At 36.7% G+C, this 16403-nt stretch overlaps 2 protein-coding genes across 2 annotated transcripts; one reads left to right on the forward strand and one right to left on the reverse strand.

Moving 5' to 3' along the window:
- Nucleotides 1–481: 481 nt before the first annotated feature.
- On the forward strand, nucleotides 482–760 carry GCK72_014118 (uncharacterized protein; the record flags this gene model as incomplete). Its single annotated transcript, XM_053730148.1, has 1 exon — nucleotides 482–760. One exon carries the CDS (start codon nucleotides 482–484, stop codon nucleotides 758–760), a length of 279 nt encoding a protein of 92 aa, XP_053584920.1.
- On the reverse strand, nucleotides 485–7185 carry GCK72_014119 (uncharacterized protein; the record flags this gene model as incomplete). The annotated part of the gene is made up of 9 exons (XM_053730149.1): nucleotides 485–683; nucleotides 943–1038; nucleotides 1090–1222; nucleotides 5616–5735; nucleotides 6201–6397; nucleotides 6446–6683; nucleotides 6788–6854; nucleotides 7042–7121; nucleotides 7167–7185. 9 exons carry the CDS (start codon nucleotides 7183–7185, stop codon nucleotides 485–487), a joined length of 1149 nt encoding a protein of 382 aa, XP_053584921.1.
- Nucleotides 7186–16403: the final 9218 nt, after the last annotated feature.

The raw sequence follows: 16403 nt of genomic DNA on the forward strand, positions 1-16403 counted from the left end.
GGAGAGAGGAAAAGGAGAAAACGAGTGGACATAGGAATGGATATGTATCGGATACATATGTACACCAGACAGAAGGTGTATTTGACAAGAATAGCATTGGAGAAAAATGGAGAGGACTTGTACAGACTATTGCACTTATTACTACGAACAATGAATGTTTTTATTAAATTGCAACTGGAAACTGACTTTTTAAAAAGTAATTTCTACTTGGAAAATATATTTCCACAAAGTCTTGCTAAGCTGAGGGATCACTTTAAATTGATACCATATGTTAATTTATAAATATTAAGAGTGGATATTAAAATTTATCTCAAAACTAGGATCGAAGTTATGACAGAGATGAAGAATAGAAAAGAAAAGTGTTCACGAATCAGATAAGTAACACAAGAAGAGATGACACTTCTGAAGAACAACGACGCAGTGTTAGAGAGCAAGAGATTTTCATTTTCTGAAGACGGAGCAGGGCGGAGCAGAGAAGACGATGTTAGAAGATAACCCAATTGTGGGTGGCAACAAGAAGACGAAGAAGAGAAGACGTCGAAGACGAGATTTCACAACGACGGCAAGAATGAGAAGAAGAAACAGCAGCAGCAGTAGAAGAAGACTTCGGGAAGACTTCTTCAGAAATCTGACCCCAGAGTTGTTGTGTGAAAAGAAAATGGGTAGCAGTTGCAGATTCGATTCTGAGATTTGGAAAAAAAGAAGAGAAGAGAACTATGATACGGGTGTCAAATTCAAGAAAGAAGTAGGCGATATATAAAAGATCCAGTAGCAAGAGTGGTGGAATGAAGAGAAATAGCATAACAAAAGGGGTTAAAACTATCAGAACTTAAAACGAAACATATCCGAATGAACTTTCTCGTAAAAGAACACGAACACCTTCGGAGCAACATTATATAATTTTGACTCTATATTCATTTTTAATAGATAAAAAATACTCACTCGACATAGAATGTTCCATAATTCTGATCATCAACTTGCTCCCATCCAGGTGGTAATTCTCTTGGATCATCCCATGTTGTTGTTCCAGTGTTGTGACTGAAACCATTATTGCTTTAGATTTTTAAAACCAGAATTCATGTGACTTACTCAATGAAATACTTGTCTCCATTTTCAGTGTAAGCTGTTTCCCAATTAGGTGGCAACAATCCTTCTGATCCCATCAACATCATATCGTCGTCAGCATAACACTCGACTGGACGTGGTGTTCCGTACAAATGACCTGAAATTCAGAGGATGAGATATTTTAAAAAAAATGGTGTCGGTAGAAATATCTATTTTCTAGCGTCATTTTGTTTTAAAAACCTCTAGTTTGAATAAAGAATCGTCTGATGTTAGAGATGCAAAGGAGAGACGTGGCACTTATGAGAAGAGTGTGACTCAAAAACAATAAAATAAGAGAGATGGTCATGCCGCCCGTATGACACACAAAAGTAAAGGGACGGTTCGAAAAAGGCAAAGTGCACGGCAAAAAGAGCGGACCGACGAAAGTTCCCACGGGAAACTATCTTTTGTGCCTATCACTTCCCCTCTCTATATTTCTTTTCCTCTCTTTCAGCACACTGACATTTGAATATCAATAAAAGAAAAGAAAGGAAGAGAGTAGGAGAGAGAAGGAAAGGAATTCATATGAGGGACAAATACTGATAATGGACTGTTAGATGTGTGGTCTACTGCTTCTCAATTATTATCATAATTAGGACTTGAGAATCGGTATTACCTATATGACAAACGGAAAAATAACGAGATTTGATGATTTCGAAAATCATAGTTACAGTAACCGGCGGTTAGGGTGTGGTACTGTACCTATGAATTTCTCTATGGAAATTTCCCTGATTTCTCGATTCAATTCCTCCAGAACAATACTTTTCACTGTGTCAGTAATCAAGATAAACTAAAAATTGATTTATCAGAAAAATGCAGCCTAAACAATTTTTGTACGATTCATAACTTCAGATCCAAATTCGACAAGACGTGCTCTCGAGCTTCAGACTACTGAGCGAGAGCTGGCACATCGAGAAGAGAACTACAGTATAAATCATGCTATGAAACAATGAAAAAGTGCGGGTGGCCAAGAAAAGAAGAGCGAGAGAGCCATCAAAGAAGGTATCAATATGCGAAAAAGCATGGACTACAATCGGAAGAGAGAGGTCGGACAAAGCAAACAATTCATCAGAAAGAGAGAAAAGAGGCGAAGGTGTGAACAATACATGTATGATATAAGAGGTACAGAGCGCGGAAAACGAATGAAAAAGAAGAAGTGAAGAAAGGTCGCAACAAGCATCCAGATGCCTCACGCGCATATAGATTACACCAATTTGCACTCCGACATGTGCCATTGGTGATGGGAAATCGGTCTTGTTTGCTCTTTCTTGGTGATGAGAAGGTGAAGAAAACGAGCGAGAATTGGATATTTTATTAGATGATGGAGTGGAAGTTTCATAAAAGATGAGGCAAAGTAACACGAATTCGGCTTCTGCGGTGGACCCAAGAGATTATTTCGACTTCTAACTCTAGAAAGATTCTGATTTATTGTGAATGAATTTCAACATGTATTTCAATGAAAGTCAGGAATAGGTTGCAAATCCTTTCGGCGTAACAGATGGCGATTTGTTCATTGTCGGGAGGGAAACTATGAGATAACAATCAGCATGGCAAAGACGCCACCGTCCACATACGGGCCAAAGTTTTCTACGCAGTGTCAGGGTGAACAAACACAACAACACGCTCGACTGAACGGCGGATACATGAACGGAGGATGTAGAAGATGACGAAGAAGAGGTAGTAGAAATAGAAAAAAGAGAGAGGAGAGAATGTCGGATCGACTGTCCGACACACTCATTTGCTGTATTTCTGTGTATACGTTCAATCGTGTTCCGGAAGCGATTTAGAGAGTGAGAAACAGAAGGACTTCTCCGTGAATGTTTCATTTGGATAGAGTAGTAATTTGTATATCGTCATGAGAAAAGCGATTGGGCCGGTGGAAAAAAGGAGAGAAACTAGAAAACAAATTGAGAAACGAACAGTTGGATGTCCTGGCACAATTTCGTTAGCGTCCGATGTTCGCTGTGGTCTTTTATCTTGCAAAACTACACAGAGTTCTCGGAATTGAGAAGAATTTGTGTTATGAACTAAACAGAATCATTAAAGAAAAGTGCAAAACGAAAAAAGGGAATAATCAAGACGGAGATGAAGAATAAACAAAGCATAGAGGATGGGTGTTGGAAGAATAAACTATGTTTCTTGAGCTATTAAATTATAAAGAGAGTATAGAAATGTCATTATACGAGATCAGGGGTGAACGAATATTAAAAACCAGCCTATCTGCCTCGCCTTCGGCGATTCAGTCGGCTGGTCTCTCTTCATTCACGTGGCCACCTTCTCTCAAACGTGCCCGCATGGCCGAGTGGTTTGAAGCGGCGGTCGTGTCCAAAGCACGCTAGTTCGGTTTTGCCCACTGGCTCAGTTTCTCTTCTCTTTCCAAAACCGTTGCGGACAGCGCCTCAGACAGACAGACAACGCCCAATTGTCTTTTATATATAAGAATGATAAATCTGAAATCTCATTTACTCCGAAATGTCGAATGTGGCAAATGAATAAACATATCTAAATGACATCAACCTAATTTGCATACCGTATTCTGTCCTTTTGAGATCTGACAAATCGGATATGGCATTTTGTTCACTTCCTCCCTCAATTAACGGTTACCTTTCATCATGGTTTTCTCTTTTTTCATTGATGTCAGCGAGGGAACGTCCTCGGATTTCGTTCGTCGCAATTTGGCGGCTAACAATAAGCGACGAACACGCTGCATTTTCGAAATCTCTTCGTTTACAATAATCTTTTTCGGAAATAATCCAATTGAATAGCAATAATAATTACAGTTCTTTTGAATACTAGCCGATTTGTTGTTCTTTGTTCCACGATTACACTTTATGGAACGACATCATAATCCAAATATTATGAGAACTCGGAATTGAGTGGGTGGAAGGGAAAACGGAGAACTTTTAGTTCGAAACTAATTTATCTTTTTTTTCTTTCTCATTCCGGAAAAAGTCACCAAAAAGGCGGTTCTCTTCTCTTTTTTCAAAAATACATTATTATCCTAGAGACGCAGGCAACACTCTTCCCATAACTTCATTTTAAACAGAAAAAAACCACGAACCTTGCGGTCAAAAATGAGAAGTCTCCTCCTCCTCTTTTCTCCTTTCACTTTTTGTCAAATGACTAGCTCGCACCTCTTTCTTTTTTGGTGTTTTCTCCCAAAAAGTAAAAGTTGGTCAGTGAGAAAGACAAAAGATAAGTGAAGACGAAGAGACGCCGAGATGTAAGAAATCATCAAAAATTTTGATTGCGGGACGCCATCGCAACAGTATTTTTCGGTTGCAACTGTTTTGAGAGAAAGTTGAAATTGATGAAAATTGAAAACTGAATAGAGGTCATAGAAATGGTCAGTTAGTGATAAAAATGTTCAAAGTCATTCAAAATAAGAGTAGTGAAAAGTGAATTCACAAGGGTACTGACAAATCATGATTGCTTTTCAAAAATGAAAAACTATCGGATTTATTTCAATAGAAATGGAAAAAGCATCATCAGAAAAAAATGAACTATTACCAAAACTATCGTTTTGTGAAATAACCATTACTTTTTCTACTTCTCCATTTCCGAACATAATGTCAAAACTAGTACAGGTTCAGGGCACTTGACCGAAAAATGACATTGTTTTGCCAAGGACACCAAACGAAAAAAGTGAAAAAAAGACAAGATTCGTGAAATTCGAGCGTGCTAGTTGTGTTGTCGAGAATCGAGTTCAAGTAGGGATTAAAGCGAGAAAGTGTAGAGTGAAAAGAAGGCGCAAAAGTAAGAATAGAACGAAGAAAAGAATGGAAGAAGCTTTGAGGATAGAAAAGATTGAATTAACGAAATTGAATCGAATCTGGGCATCATAGTGTCTTTTCCGAAATGCGAAATGAAGAGAAGAGCCTAAAAACAATGGACAAGTTTTACTTGTTAGAAAGACACACCATTGGCTCCGATGACAAGTGAGCATGATATATGCGTTTTCTCAAGCTGGCAGTATCGGACATATGGATGAAAAATGATCTGGGAAGTCGAAGGAAAAGGAAACGAATTTGAAATTTGGCGGTGCTTTGCCACTTGGAAAGAATGTAATCTACCCCCAATTTTGGTGAGAGGAATGAACCATTGTGTCAGGTGAGAGCGGAAAGGAAGAGGCAAAATGAGCGGATGGTATGTGTTAGTTGGAGAAAGAGCACGGTTAAATGAGAAACATAGAGAAAATAGTCTTCCATTTGAGGACATACTAAGATTGCGCAAGGGGGAGGAGGACTGAGGTAGAAAAACAGGTAGAAGAGGAGGATGAGAGGGTAGAAAAAGGAGGGAGAGTACAACAATCAAGCATACAGATGGAGCTACTCAAGCGGTGGAAATGCGAAAATCTCAAAAGAATACAGGTGCCGAAAGGACACCAGGTGGTCAGATTTGCGGGAATTTATGGAAAGAAGCTATGATTTACAGGAGCATGACAGTCATTCCATTGTGCACGTTTCAATTATGAGCACGATAGAAATGTGACCATGGTTCAAATTGCTCACCCTGATATGTTCCATTCTCGAGTAGATCTCCGTTATCAAGTAATTTATTGAAATCGTCGACAGACACAAACCGATAGTGTTCTCCATCAATTTCTCCTTCTCGTGGAGGGCGAGTCGTATCTGAAAAATCAGAATTATTTGAAACTCTAAAATAACAGTAATGATGTACTTTTAACTCCATAAAAATCTTTGAGATCAATAACAGGAAGGGAAGTACGTTTAGAAAGAAATGCAGGTTTCAGAGAATGTTTTGGTAGAGGTGAACCGAACATTTTAACACTTATAACTAGCTTCGGACCCTCCCACCTCGTGATGCCTAGATCCTAAATCACCTAATTCAATGGAGCGGATGTCTAAACCTCTCTCGATCTCACACTTTCTAACATTGAAAGAATCTCTCTGTGGGCAGCTGCCAGAGTCATTGAAAACAATGAGATGTTGAGGAGAAGTTACTTTTAAATATGGCTTCTTACTTCAAAAGTTTTGAATAGTTTATCGAGGAAAAAATAATGCGATTCCGAATTTTCGTTTTTAACAGCTCCGAACTTTTAAAAACTATCTAAACTCAATCAAAGAAAAACTCACAAGGCACTGTTTTCTGATACAGATTTTCTCGAATTATTGTCTGAAGTTCTCCGGAAGACTTTCGGTCAGCAAGAAGTTCGCATATGTCATCACTAATTGATCCAGCTGGTAGAATCTCTATTGCAATTTGATCATGTTCTCTCATCATATCTTCCAATATCCTATTTACTTCTGATCTGACCATTCCAGACACTTTTCTAAAAATTCTATTCTTGAGTTTCTTGTTGCAAATAAATTGAACTCACATATTTTCTATAGTCAAAAGTATATCATTCGGACTGACAATTCCTATCAAATCGTCTCGACGTACAATATCTATTAAAATTAATCTTCCGATTGAAGCACCACCATGAACTGTAAAAGGAGTCACAAAATCGCGAGAAGAAGAGTTTCCAGAATCCGAATGACATGAAGAAGTGGTTGATATATGATGATGTTCACTGGCAATCCGAATGAGACGACGGGCGGAAAGGCCAGCTGGCGCTGTAAATTATAGATTTTGTCGGAAGTATTTTTTTATTCAAAAATAGGAACAAATATGTTTAATGATTAAGAGCGAAAATAGTCTTTCATATATAAAAACTTACATTTATCAGTAGAATCGAGAGAGGTGCTCGGGCTGCTCGTGCAATCGAGCATTTCTTGAAGAGTGGCCTGAAAACTTTGGGATAGTGAATTCAGAAAGAGACGAATAAGTGGTTGAGAAGAGCCTTCCACTACTTCACTAATCCCTTTTTCTCCCGAATAAACAAAAGGAAGAAAGGAATTGAAGAAGTGGTTCGTAAGGTTTGAAATGAGTTTTATTTCTTATGTGAAGAAAAAAAAACAAATGTGGACCAACCTGAAGCTTCTCAATTTCTAATGTAAAATCATCCTTTTCTTCTTCGCATCCTTCTGTGCCGCCTATTTTTAGGTGAAGCTCTGAAGTTTATAATAAAGCGTTTATAACTTTTTATGTGACCTCACCTGCAGTTTGGTCAACCATGTTCTTTTCAAATAGTTTTTCGAGTATTCATTCAGAGAATATGAAGTTGTACTGGCTTCTCTGAAAAGAAAAGAATGATAGTTATTCCTAAAATTTTGACGAGTTCATGAGAAGTATTTAGTCTACATAAATTTTTACGAAAACAAATAAATATTTACAACGAAACAGATTGGCGGCGACCTCAAGAGAAAATGAGAAAGAGCGAGAGCCCACCCGGGAGCAGAACAAATGTTCGACAAATTTATGAGTAGAGCGGGAGCACAAAAGATGAGAAACTGCCGCGTGAATATGAATAGAAGCGGGCGCCGTCAAGATGACAGATGAATGATGAGTCAGAGATTGAAGATGAACAGAGAGCAACGAATTGGGCAAAGTTATGCACAATGTTGTGACTAGTTTGACGAGACCAACATGAAATTTTAGATGGTGATTTACTTTTAAAAATGGCGAAAAAATAATTTTTGTTTTCAAAAATGTGCAATCTGACGTGGCAGTGTTTGCACCGAACTACAGTAACCCAATGTGATTTTTTTTTGAGAATTTTCGGAAAACTTTTCCGCGTAAGAGAGACCGTACAAATCGGGAAGAATGCGCGATCGGGAAGAAACGAATCGGGAAGAAACGGATCGGGAAGAACCAAATCGGGAAGAAACGAATCGGGAAGAACGAAAACCGTGCGGCAAAGTTGCGAAAACCGCGCGCGCAGGTTGCAAATACTGTATTTTCAGAGGCTTTTAGTGGCGTTGCTATTCCTTTTAGCCTGAAAATACAGTATTTGCAACCTGCGCGCGCGGTTTTCGCAACTTTGCCGCACGGTTTTCGTTCTTCCCGATTCGTTTCTTCCCGATTTGGTTCTTCCCGATCCGTTTCTTCCCGATTCGTTTCTTCCCGATCGCGCATTCTTCCCGATTTGTACGGTCTCGCGTAAGATGAGATTTCACAGGTTTTTCACAAAAGATTTCACAAAACTTTTCAGAAAATTAGGAAGAATTCCCGAGAATAAGTTTTTTAAATGAAAATAAGTAGTACCCAAAAACTCTTTGTGTAACTCAACCTTAAAACATAAAGTTTTTATATTCAAGTTCTTAGACATTTCAGAAATTCAGCTAAAAAGGTTTTTGAAAAAAATTGCAAAAAAAAAGGGAACACTTGTGAGATGTTTGTGAAAAATTATGTTTGTATTCCCACCTGCGATGAGTCACTACACCTGGGAACAAAAATTACGACATTCTCTTGTGAACAAGAAGTCCAAAACGACGGTAAAAAATTATATGAATTTTCTGGAAATTTATGAGAGAAAAAGTGCAAAAAGTTCAAAACGACGACAAACGGCAAACCTTTTCTTGACACATTTTCTTGAAAGGTGCAAAAAGTTGGAGAAAAAGTGGACGCAATATTTGGGGAACAAATACGACTTAACCGAAGAAGCAAAGAAGGCGCACTCTTTCTCTCAAGACCAATCATATGGTGAACGGTTTTCTCATATAGCGTTAAATCCGCCTGCCCGTCAGACACGCTTAGGTCAATTTTGTAACAAAACGAATGGTAAAGGCTGCGAGACGAAGGCTCATATAATTCGTCAAGTTCTCCGTTTTCTTAGCGAACTTCTTCAAGTTTTCAACATCTGCCACGCATCTGGCAGGCAAAGAGAATCACAGTGATGACAGCGACTTTGGAAACAAAAATTGGAGAAAATACGAGGAGGGGACGGCTGTTTGCAATTTGTACTCGAGGGAATCAGCTGGATTCTTCCTTGTAGTCAAGAAGAAAAAGACACATTAATCCTGAGAAATGCAAAAATTTGATTGATGTTGAGAATGGGGAAAAGGGAATAACATGAACAATGTGGAACATTCTTAACCTGTATTCTATCAAAACGTTTGAGATTTTCTAACAGAACTAAAAAATCCATTCGTATTTCAGATATATTAGGTTGAGTCATAAGTTTCTTTCTTTTTTTGGGGTTGAACTTTGACTTCCAGTTTCTAAGTACTATGATTGTTTATCGACCCAAACTTTTTTGCATTATAATGACCTTTTCAGTGGCTAACAAAAAATGTTTCAAGTTAGTGCACAGACTGTCCACTCGTGAAAACGACAGTTTTTTTCTGTCTCTAATCAAATTCCTATTTTGAAAAGATTTTTGATTCTAGTCGGATTTATATCAAAATTCTGAAATTTTCATAAGGAAACGAGTGGTATTTATAAAGAATGACTTTGTCTTGTTAAAACAATTTAGTTTCGGATAAAACTCTCCAAGATAAAGAATTTATGATCAGACGACTGACAGGTATGAGAAAACAATGTTCTCCTGGGTTTAAGTCGATTACTAAAATATTGGAGAGAGCATTTATACCAAACTATTTGTGAAAGTTAGACAGTAACATAAGCAAGTTATGCAACAAAAAACTGTATAACAAAGTCATTCGAATAAGTGATAAAACTTGGTTGATGTGATTGTTAAGATTTTCACATTTTTGAGAATATTAGTGAAGTAGACCTGAGTGAAGTCTGGGTCTCTTTTCAACGATCACGAACAAGTCTGAAATATTCTGTTACAAGTAATCAACAGTAGATACATTACTCTAAAATTGTGCAAAAGATCTAGTGGATTGATTCAAAAGTACGAGCAGAAGGCTTCATCAAACTCAAAAATCACGTGAATTTGATGATGTTGACTTCGGGCTTCTTGCGAAAAAAGACAAATGGTGTGAATATCCGAAACAAAGTAAATTTAAAAACATCAATGTCTACTCTATTCAATAATAAACATTTCCACTGATATTTTATCTAGCGTTAAAGAAAAATCGAAAATACTCGCACCTCTCTAAATTGCTTATGGTCACCTTTCTTTAAAGACCCGCATTAAACCATCGTTGTTTAGTTCAAATATCTTTATTAGTTTTTTATACATAATTGTTCTTGCTTGTTTTAATTCCGAATGACTCACACATTCTCGCCAAAATTTTATAGGAAAAAAATTAATTCGAAAAATTGTACCAAAAAAGGGTTCCTCAAGTGTTTTGACTTGTCTACGGCTGAGATTAAGCAGATGGCGGACGTCAAGTCACAGATAGAATCACAATGAGTTATAAGTACTGACCAATTATATTTCTCATTATGTGAGTTATTAGCTTTCGAGAAATCGCGTGTCAAAAATCATCTCAAAAAAGAAAGAAACTTATGACTCAGCCTAATAGTTCCAATCAGACTTATATTATGTTCAACTCTGATTCATTAACACGGAACGTCTCGTAGACATCTTCTTTTGACAAAAACTACTGAGGGTGTGATAAGAGTGTGTCGCGCGGCAAAAAGTGGTCAAAAAAAGAGTGATCGACCGGATTTGTTGGTCAACAGACGTCCACGAAATGAGCGAGAGAATGGATAAATCGCAGAGACGGAGGGGCGGTGACAATCGTTTTTTTCGGCGCTTTTGGGTGAGAAATGAACATTTTCTTAGTGTCGTTCGTTTTCTCAGTCTCTCCACATTTGTATTTCCAATCGCCAACACACAAAACACTTTTACATTCAAGAAAACGGTGAAGAATGAAGGAAAGAATACGAAGAAGAAGAAGAAGAAGAACAGATTGGGGCCAATTTCTGAAATGAAAAAGGATTGACCCTGAAGTAATGTCAAATTAGCTATGCATTCTCGTATTGTGTCTAGGAATAAGATAGAGTGAATGAGAGATTTAGGAAAACGGATTGATTAGTTTGCATTTTTTAGATTGATGATTGAAAGTTTTACGTAATGATGAACAAAGTAAGTTTTGAGCATAAGGTGTTTTTCTAATTGGAAAATGTGTATCGTCTAAGAAGATTTAACTCAATCATGAATCAGAAATATCTTTTGCTACCGTAATCTACAACAGAAAACTACGAAAAGTCGTGTTTTGGCACGACTGATATTGAGACTTCCAGATAGTTTTCGATTTGTGTTTTGTTATAATTATAACCAAATCACTCGAAAAGAATTATCGGAATATTATAGTAAAATATTATTCCGAAGCAAAACACGAAGAGCATTTAAGGAAAAAAGAAAAAAATAAGTTTGAGCTGTCAGAGGAAATTGGGGATAATTGATTGGATGGGTCTCGTCATCTGGAGTTCCTGTTCCAAAAAAATAATGAATTTATTCGTTTTCATTCCTCTTCTCCGTAGGAAAAAAGTTGCGAAAAAGGGATAATTGAGATTGAAATGTGAAGAGAATTCGCATAAAAAAGGAACGGTCGTTTACCCGAAATGAACATCAAATTTGCATTTGAGACAGGTTTTATTCAAAAAGAAGTGGGGGGAAAAGGAATAAAAAAGATGGGAAGAATGTGTAAAAAGAAGAATAAAACGAAGAAAAAGTTAAATGTGTTTTCATGATTATTCGGGAAAAGAAAAAAAAAGAAAAAGAGTACGCCTCATTGAAGAATATAGGTATGTTTTTCTGAATTAAAATGACTGGTTTTCTTCATATTGAAACTGTCGATTGGACACTTTTCACAGAATATACAGTTCAAGGGGAATTTCATGGGATAGAAAAAAGTGACCTGACTCATCAAGAATACGGTAGCAATGTTGAAACACTGCTCTTGGGAATCAAGAGATATGTATTAATTTCATGAGAGTCATCTAAAATTAGGCAGGATTCGGAATTACTTGACAATTGAACTACTTTAGATGTCCCATTTTTCAAGAAAGGTGAGTTTGGAAAAATTTCCTGAACGTTGACACCTGAAAGTCTCCAGAAATTTTGAAATGAAATCAATTGGATTAGCTAGAATTTTGAAAAAACAATCCATTTATACTTATATTTATTGGGTGAAGAAGAGCACCCATCTAATGTGTCTATCTCTTTCTTTCAATCTTTATCTTGATCCAAGTTTTGTTCGAAATCAGAGATGATAAAATGAAAAGAGAATAAGAAAAAGAGAGAAATCAGACAGAAACACAAAGTCCATTTATCTTTTGTCGCAAGCGAATGGGGTGCCATCATCTGTCCGTTCTTCACGAATTGTGTGAAGAGGAAAAGAAAAGAAGAGGGGGAGGAGTGGAGCACTCATGGAGCTACGGAAAAAGAAAAGTGATGGAAAGATGGAAGAGGAAGAAAATAAAAATGAATTGATGATTGGGTCAGATAGAGAAGAACCAATCAAAATGAGTGGACAAGATCACAACGTGTTTTGGATCATATTTCAATTGTAGTTTCATTTGTAATGAAAATAATCTCACTGGATGAGAAAGTTAACGACGCCGAGAACACAACATTTGGTTTCATTTTTTTTACAGAATTCCAGTTTCATATACTCAATCGTTTGAACTCGTGTCACGAATCATTTGAAATATTCTATCAGAGTAGATTTCAGACATAGGAAAACCCTACCGCCTGATCAAAGTAAAGACACCAAGGTGCCATTTGAAATGAGTTACTGTATTCACTCTCATAGCTGACCAACTATTTTTCCACTTCACAAGACATAATAACGAATGGGAAATGATGGTTTGTTATAGTCAATACGATAAACTAAGATCATTTCATGACAGCAGACTGGCAGGAATCAAAGACTATCCTTGCTTCAGAAATTGTATATCTAACACATCACAACCTTGTTGGCTCTCTTGGTACGATAGTACATCTAAATGACCAGAAGACACAAAAAAAGAAGAGATCAAATATCCATAATCCAGTGGAATCCATGAAATTTGACACTTCCCATTATAGTAATAATAGCTTTAGTTTAGTAAAGAATGGAAATGACTTATTTGCAATCTGATTTGATTTGACTACTCTGCTCTTTATTTCTCTATTCCTCCATTTCTTTTTTCAATCTCTAACTTTCTCTCTTAATTATCCGCAAACAATACGAAAAGAAGCATTGAGCGGAGAGCAAGAAGCACACTCACTTTCTACCGGAAGCCCAAAAGCGGGAACCATATGTAGAAGAAGAGGAAGCAAACGAGAGAAAAGAGATAAACAAGATAAAATATGAAGAAGAAAGTATACATTTGTATAGTTCAAAGAAGAAGAAGAAATAGAAACAGTACACGGATAATGTGTGAGGATAATAGGGGAAAACGATATAACGGAATGACAATAATGATATAGAAAGAGAGGAAAAGAGAATAACGGATAATCAGGGGATTTGGAAAAGAAATTTAACGGATCCAGTAGTTGAAGATGAGTAATTAAAGAAAACTAAAGTACGAATTGGTATTGCTTCAATACTGAACAATTGAGCTTTTTTAAAAATTTTGTAGTGATTCTGAGGTCATAAATAAAAAACTCACCAAACTTTATTTATTATTTATTTTTATTAGAGCTGATGACGGTTTGACAAGAAGTGAAGTTTTTCATGATGTGAATTCGTTCCAGTAGAGTTTTTTTTCTGCTAGAACTTTTATTTTGAAGTTTCGAGAGAACATGTACATCGGCACCATACGTACTGTTAATATTAAAAGTTTTCTTATACATAATTCCAGGAAATTGAGTTCTATCAAATTTAAATTTAGCTGCAAACCGATTACTGTATTGATTTGAGGATCTGCTCCAAATTGTTAAAATCCGGAAACAGAACACCAAGAAAAAGGCGGTATACAGCAATCAAATGGAAACTAATTTCCAGTTGCCTGCCATTCTCGAATGAGCATTTCTGTGCAAAATTAAAACTGCTTGTTCATCTGAAACATGTGTCTAATCCTTTGATTTATAGTTGTCAACAGGGCGGAGCCCTGTTTTTTTTGAATACCATCTTTCAAAATATCATACCAGGTTGGCTAATTGCTCAAAATAAAGGTATTTTGAATTGTCAGCCATGAAAATTAAAACGATTTCCCAAAAAAATCACTAGAGATAATATAGATCTATCTTCATCTCATAGTCTAGATACAAAAGTTATCTTGGTCAATTTCATGAGAACTGAAAGCGTAAGATCACTGACTTCCATGAAAGAAGGTTGATTAAAGATAAAAATCACCGAATGAAATTTCAAGACTCTCATTCACCCGCGAAACCTCAAGTATTTGGAAACATACTTAATTTCGTAGCAATACAACTTCAAAACAAGAGCTGGAATCCTCCTCCTGACCATCAACTTCATTCTCCCAGTTATTCTTTTGCAACATCTGTCACCAATCCCTTCCGAATCTCCAAACCATCTTATCTTCCCAATTTTACCTCCCACGTTGCGGCTTCTGTCTCCTGTTTGTTCCGTCTCTAAACCATGCGTGATTCTTCTTCTAACCCGTGTGTGCCCATCTGTTTTTCCCTTATTTCTTCGCTTTTTCACTTTTTCTTCTTTATCTCTTTTATTTCTTTTCTCGGTTTTTGCGGCGGGGCACATATCAAGATCTCAGCAAAAGGATCGGAGAACTTGTGGAAGGCGCAACTGGCGCCAGATAGAGAAGGACATTCACTTCTAACTGACCCAAATTGATCTTTACGTACGTCATGAGAGTAGATAATGTTGCATTTTTCTTGAGTATTTGTTTCAAAACAATGAAAATACACAGTGATTACTGTCACATTAACATCAACTTCTAGAAGAGTCTGACTTTGTTACAGTATCTTGTTTCAAGAATTACAAGTCCATTCGCTGTCATCGACAGTTTAATTCGACATGAACATGTGTGGTCTGCCACAGTAACTCATCTGAAAAAAGTTCCGAAGAAGCGAGGGTGTGGAATGGCCACAGAGATTTGTTTTCTAAAAAAGAGAAAAAAGAGGAAGACAACAAGATATACATTCGCATTCGCAAGAACAGGTAGTTGGCACTCCGTTATCTTCATTTCATTTGACAAAAATGAAGGAGAATAAGCTAAAGAAGATGTTGATGAAGGCAAAAAAGGGGGAACGTCATCATTTGAAAGAACGATGATGATGATGAGTAGATGACGGGCAACGGCATGTGATTTGTAAGATAATGAAGATGGAGAAGAGAAAAATGTGGAATAAATCAGAATAATGAGATAAAATGATAGGACGGAAGTAACAGAAAAGAAAACTGAAAATGGGAAATTAAAACAGAAATTATAGGAGATGATAAATCATTTAGAAATTGTATTAATTCCTGGATAACCCCCGCCTTCCAATTTCAGATACAGAAAATTGAAACGAGTTAAACTACTCTAAAGTTCTATGTAGTTTGAACGTTCAATAAGATACTACAGTAAGTTGGAAACATCTTACAATACGTTTAAAAAATAGCAACAAATCCTAACGACTTCATTTAATCCAGATGACGTGTCTCTCACCTGTGATTTCATAGTAACTCTCCTCAATTTCTTATTTCTTTCTCCATTTCACTATCCGTTTTTGTCCTTAAAAAGTACACACACAAGTGTATCGTCTATTCGTTCTTTCCCCTTTTTTGTTCATCTTCTTCTTCTCATTTTCTTCAGTCCCTCCCTCTCCCGCTAAAGAGTTTTCGTCGTGTGAACACTGAAACTGAACTCTTTTACGGGCTTATCCGACAGTCTTCATTCGCCAGTTTTCGTCCAGTTCTTTTCATTTTATCCCTCACTATTCCATATTTCTTCAGCTTCTTTTCTTGTCACAATTCTCTGTTTTGGATGGTTTTCACTGGATTTTTCTGGAGTACATTTCAATGTATTTTGTTCGGACTTTTTGGTTTCTGCAAGATACCTTGTAATCATGTTTTGTTTTCTTCTAAAAACTTTGCCCGGTTTTAACTTGTTCAAGTATATTCAGTTGAAAACTTAATGTCGTTTACCGAAATTATACTGTATTTCTTTTGAATTAACAGTGAAAACCACTAATACTGTGCTTTTTTACTGTTTCTCAACTGAAAACTACTAACAGAGCACTTCGGATACAGTATGATTGCGTAGTGAATCAACTATGCATCAGTTGAAAAGTTAATATTTTGTTTTCAAGTAGGTTTCGTACACTAGGTTACAATACTCAAGTCAACCCCCATAACCTATTCGATTATTCTTTCTCCAAACCCTTCCACTTTCTGAAACTTCCTCATTTCCCAATTCTTTTCCATTTCAATTCCAAAACTACGCATCCATTAACCTTCTCACACACTCTTTTTTGCTGATTCTTATCTTTTTCGTTCACTGGTACTTTCCCGATTGACACACTATTCAGCAGCAGCAGCAACACCATCAACAGCAGGCACATCCCAAACAAAAAAGAGAAAGAGAAGAAAGGATGTTTCCACTATTTAGTTGACCTACAAACGTTTCATTTTCTCTTTTTATCT

Source organism: Caenorhabditis remanei, chromosome IV, assembly GCF_010183535.1.
Source record: "Caenorhabditis remanei strain PX506 chromosome IV, whole genome shotgun sequence".
Taxonomy (NCBI): Eukaryota; Metazoa; Nematoda; class Chromadorea; order Rhabditida; family Rhabditidae; genus Caenorhabditis; species Caenorhabditis remanei.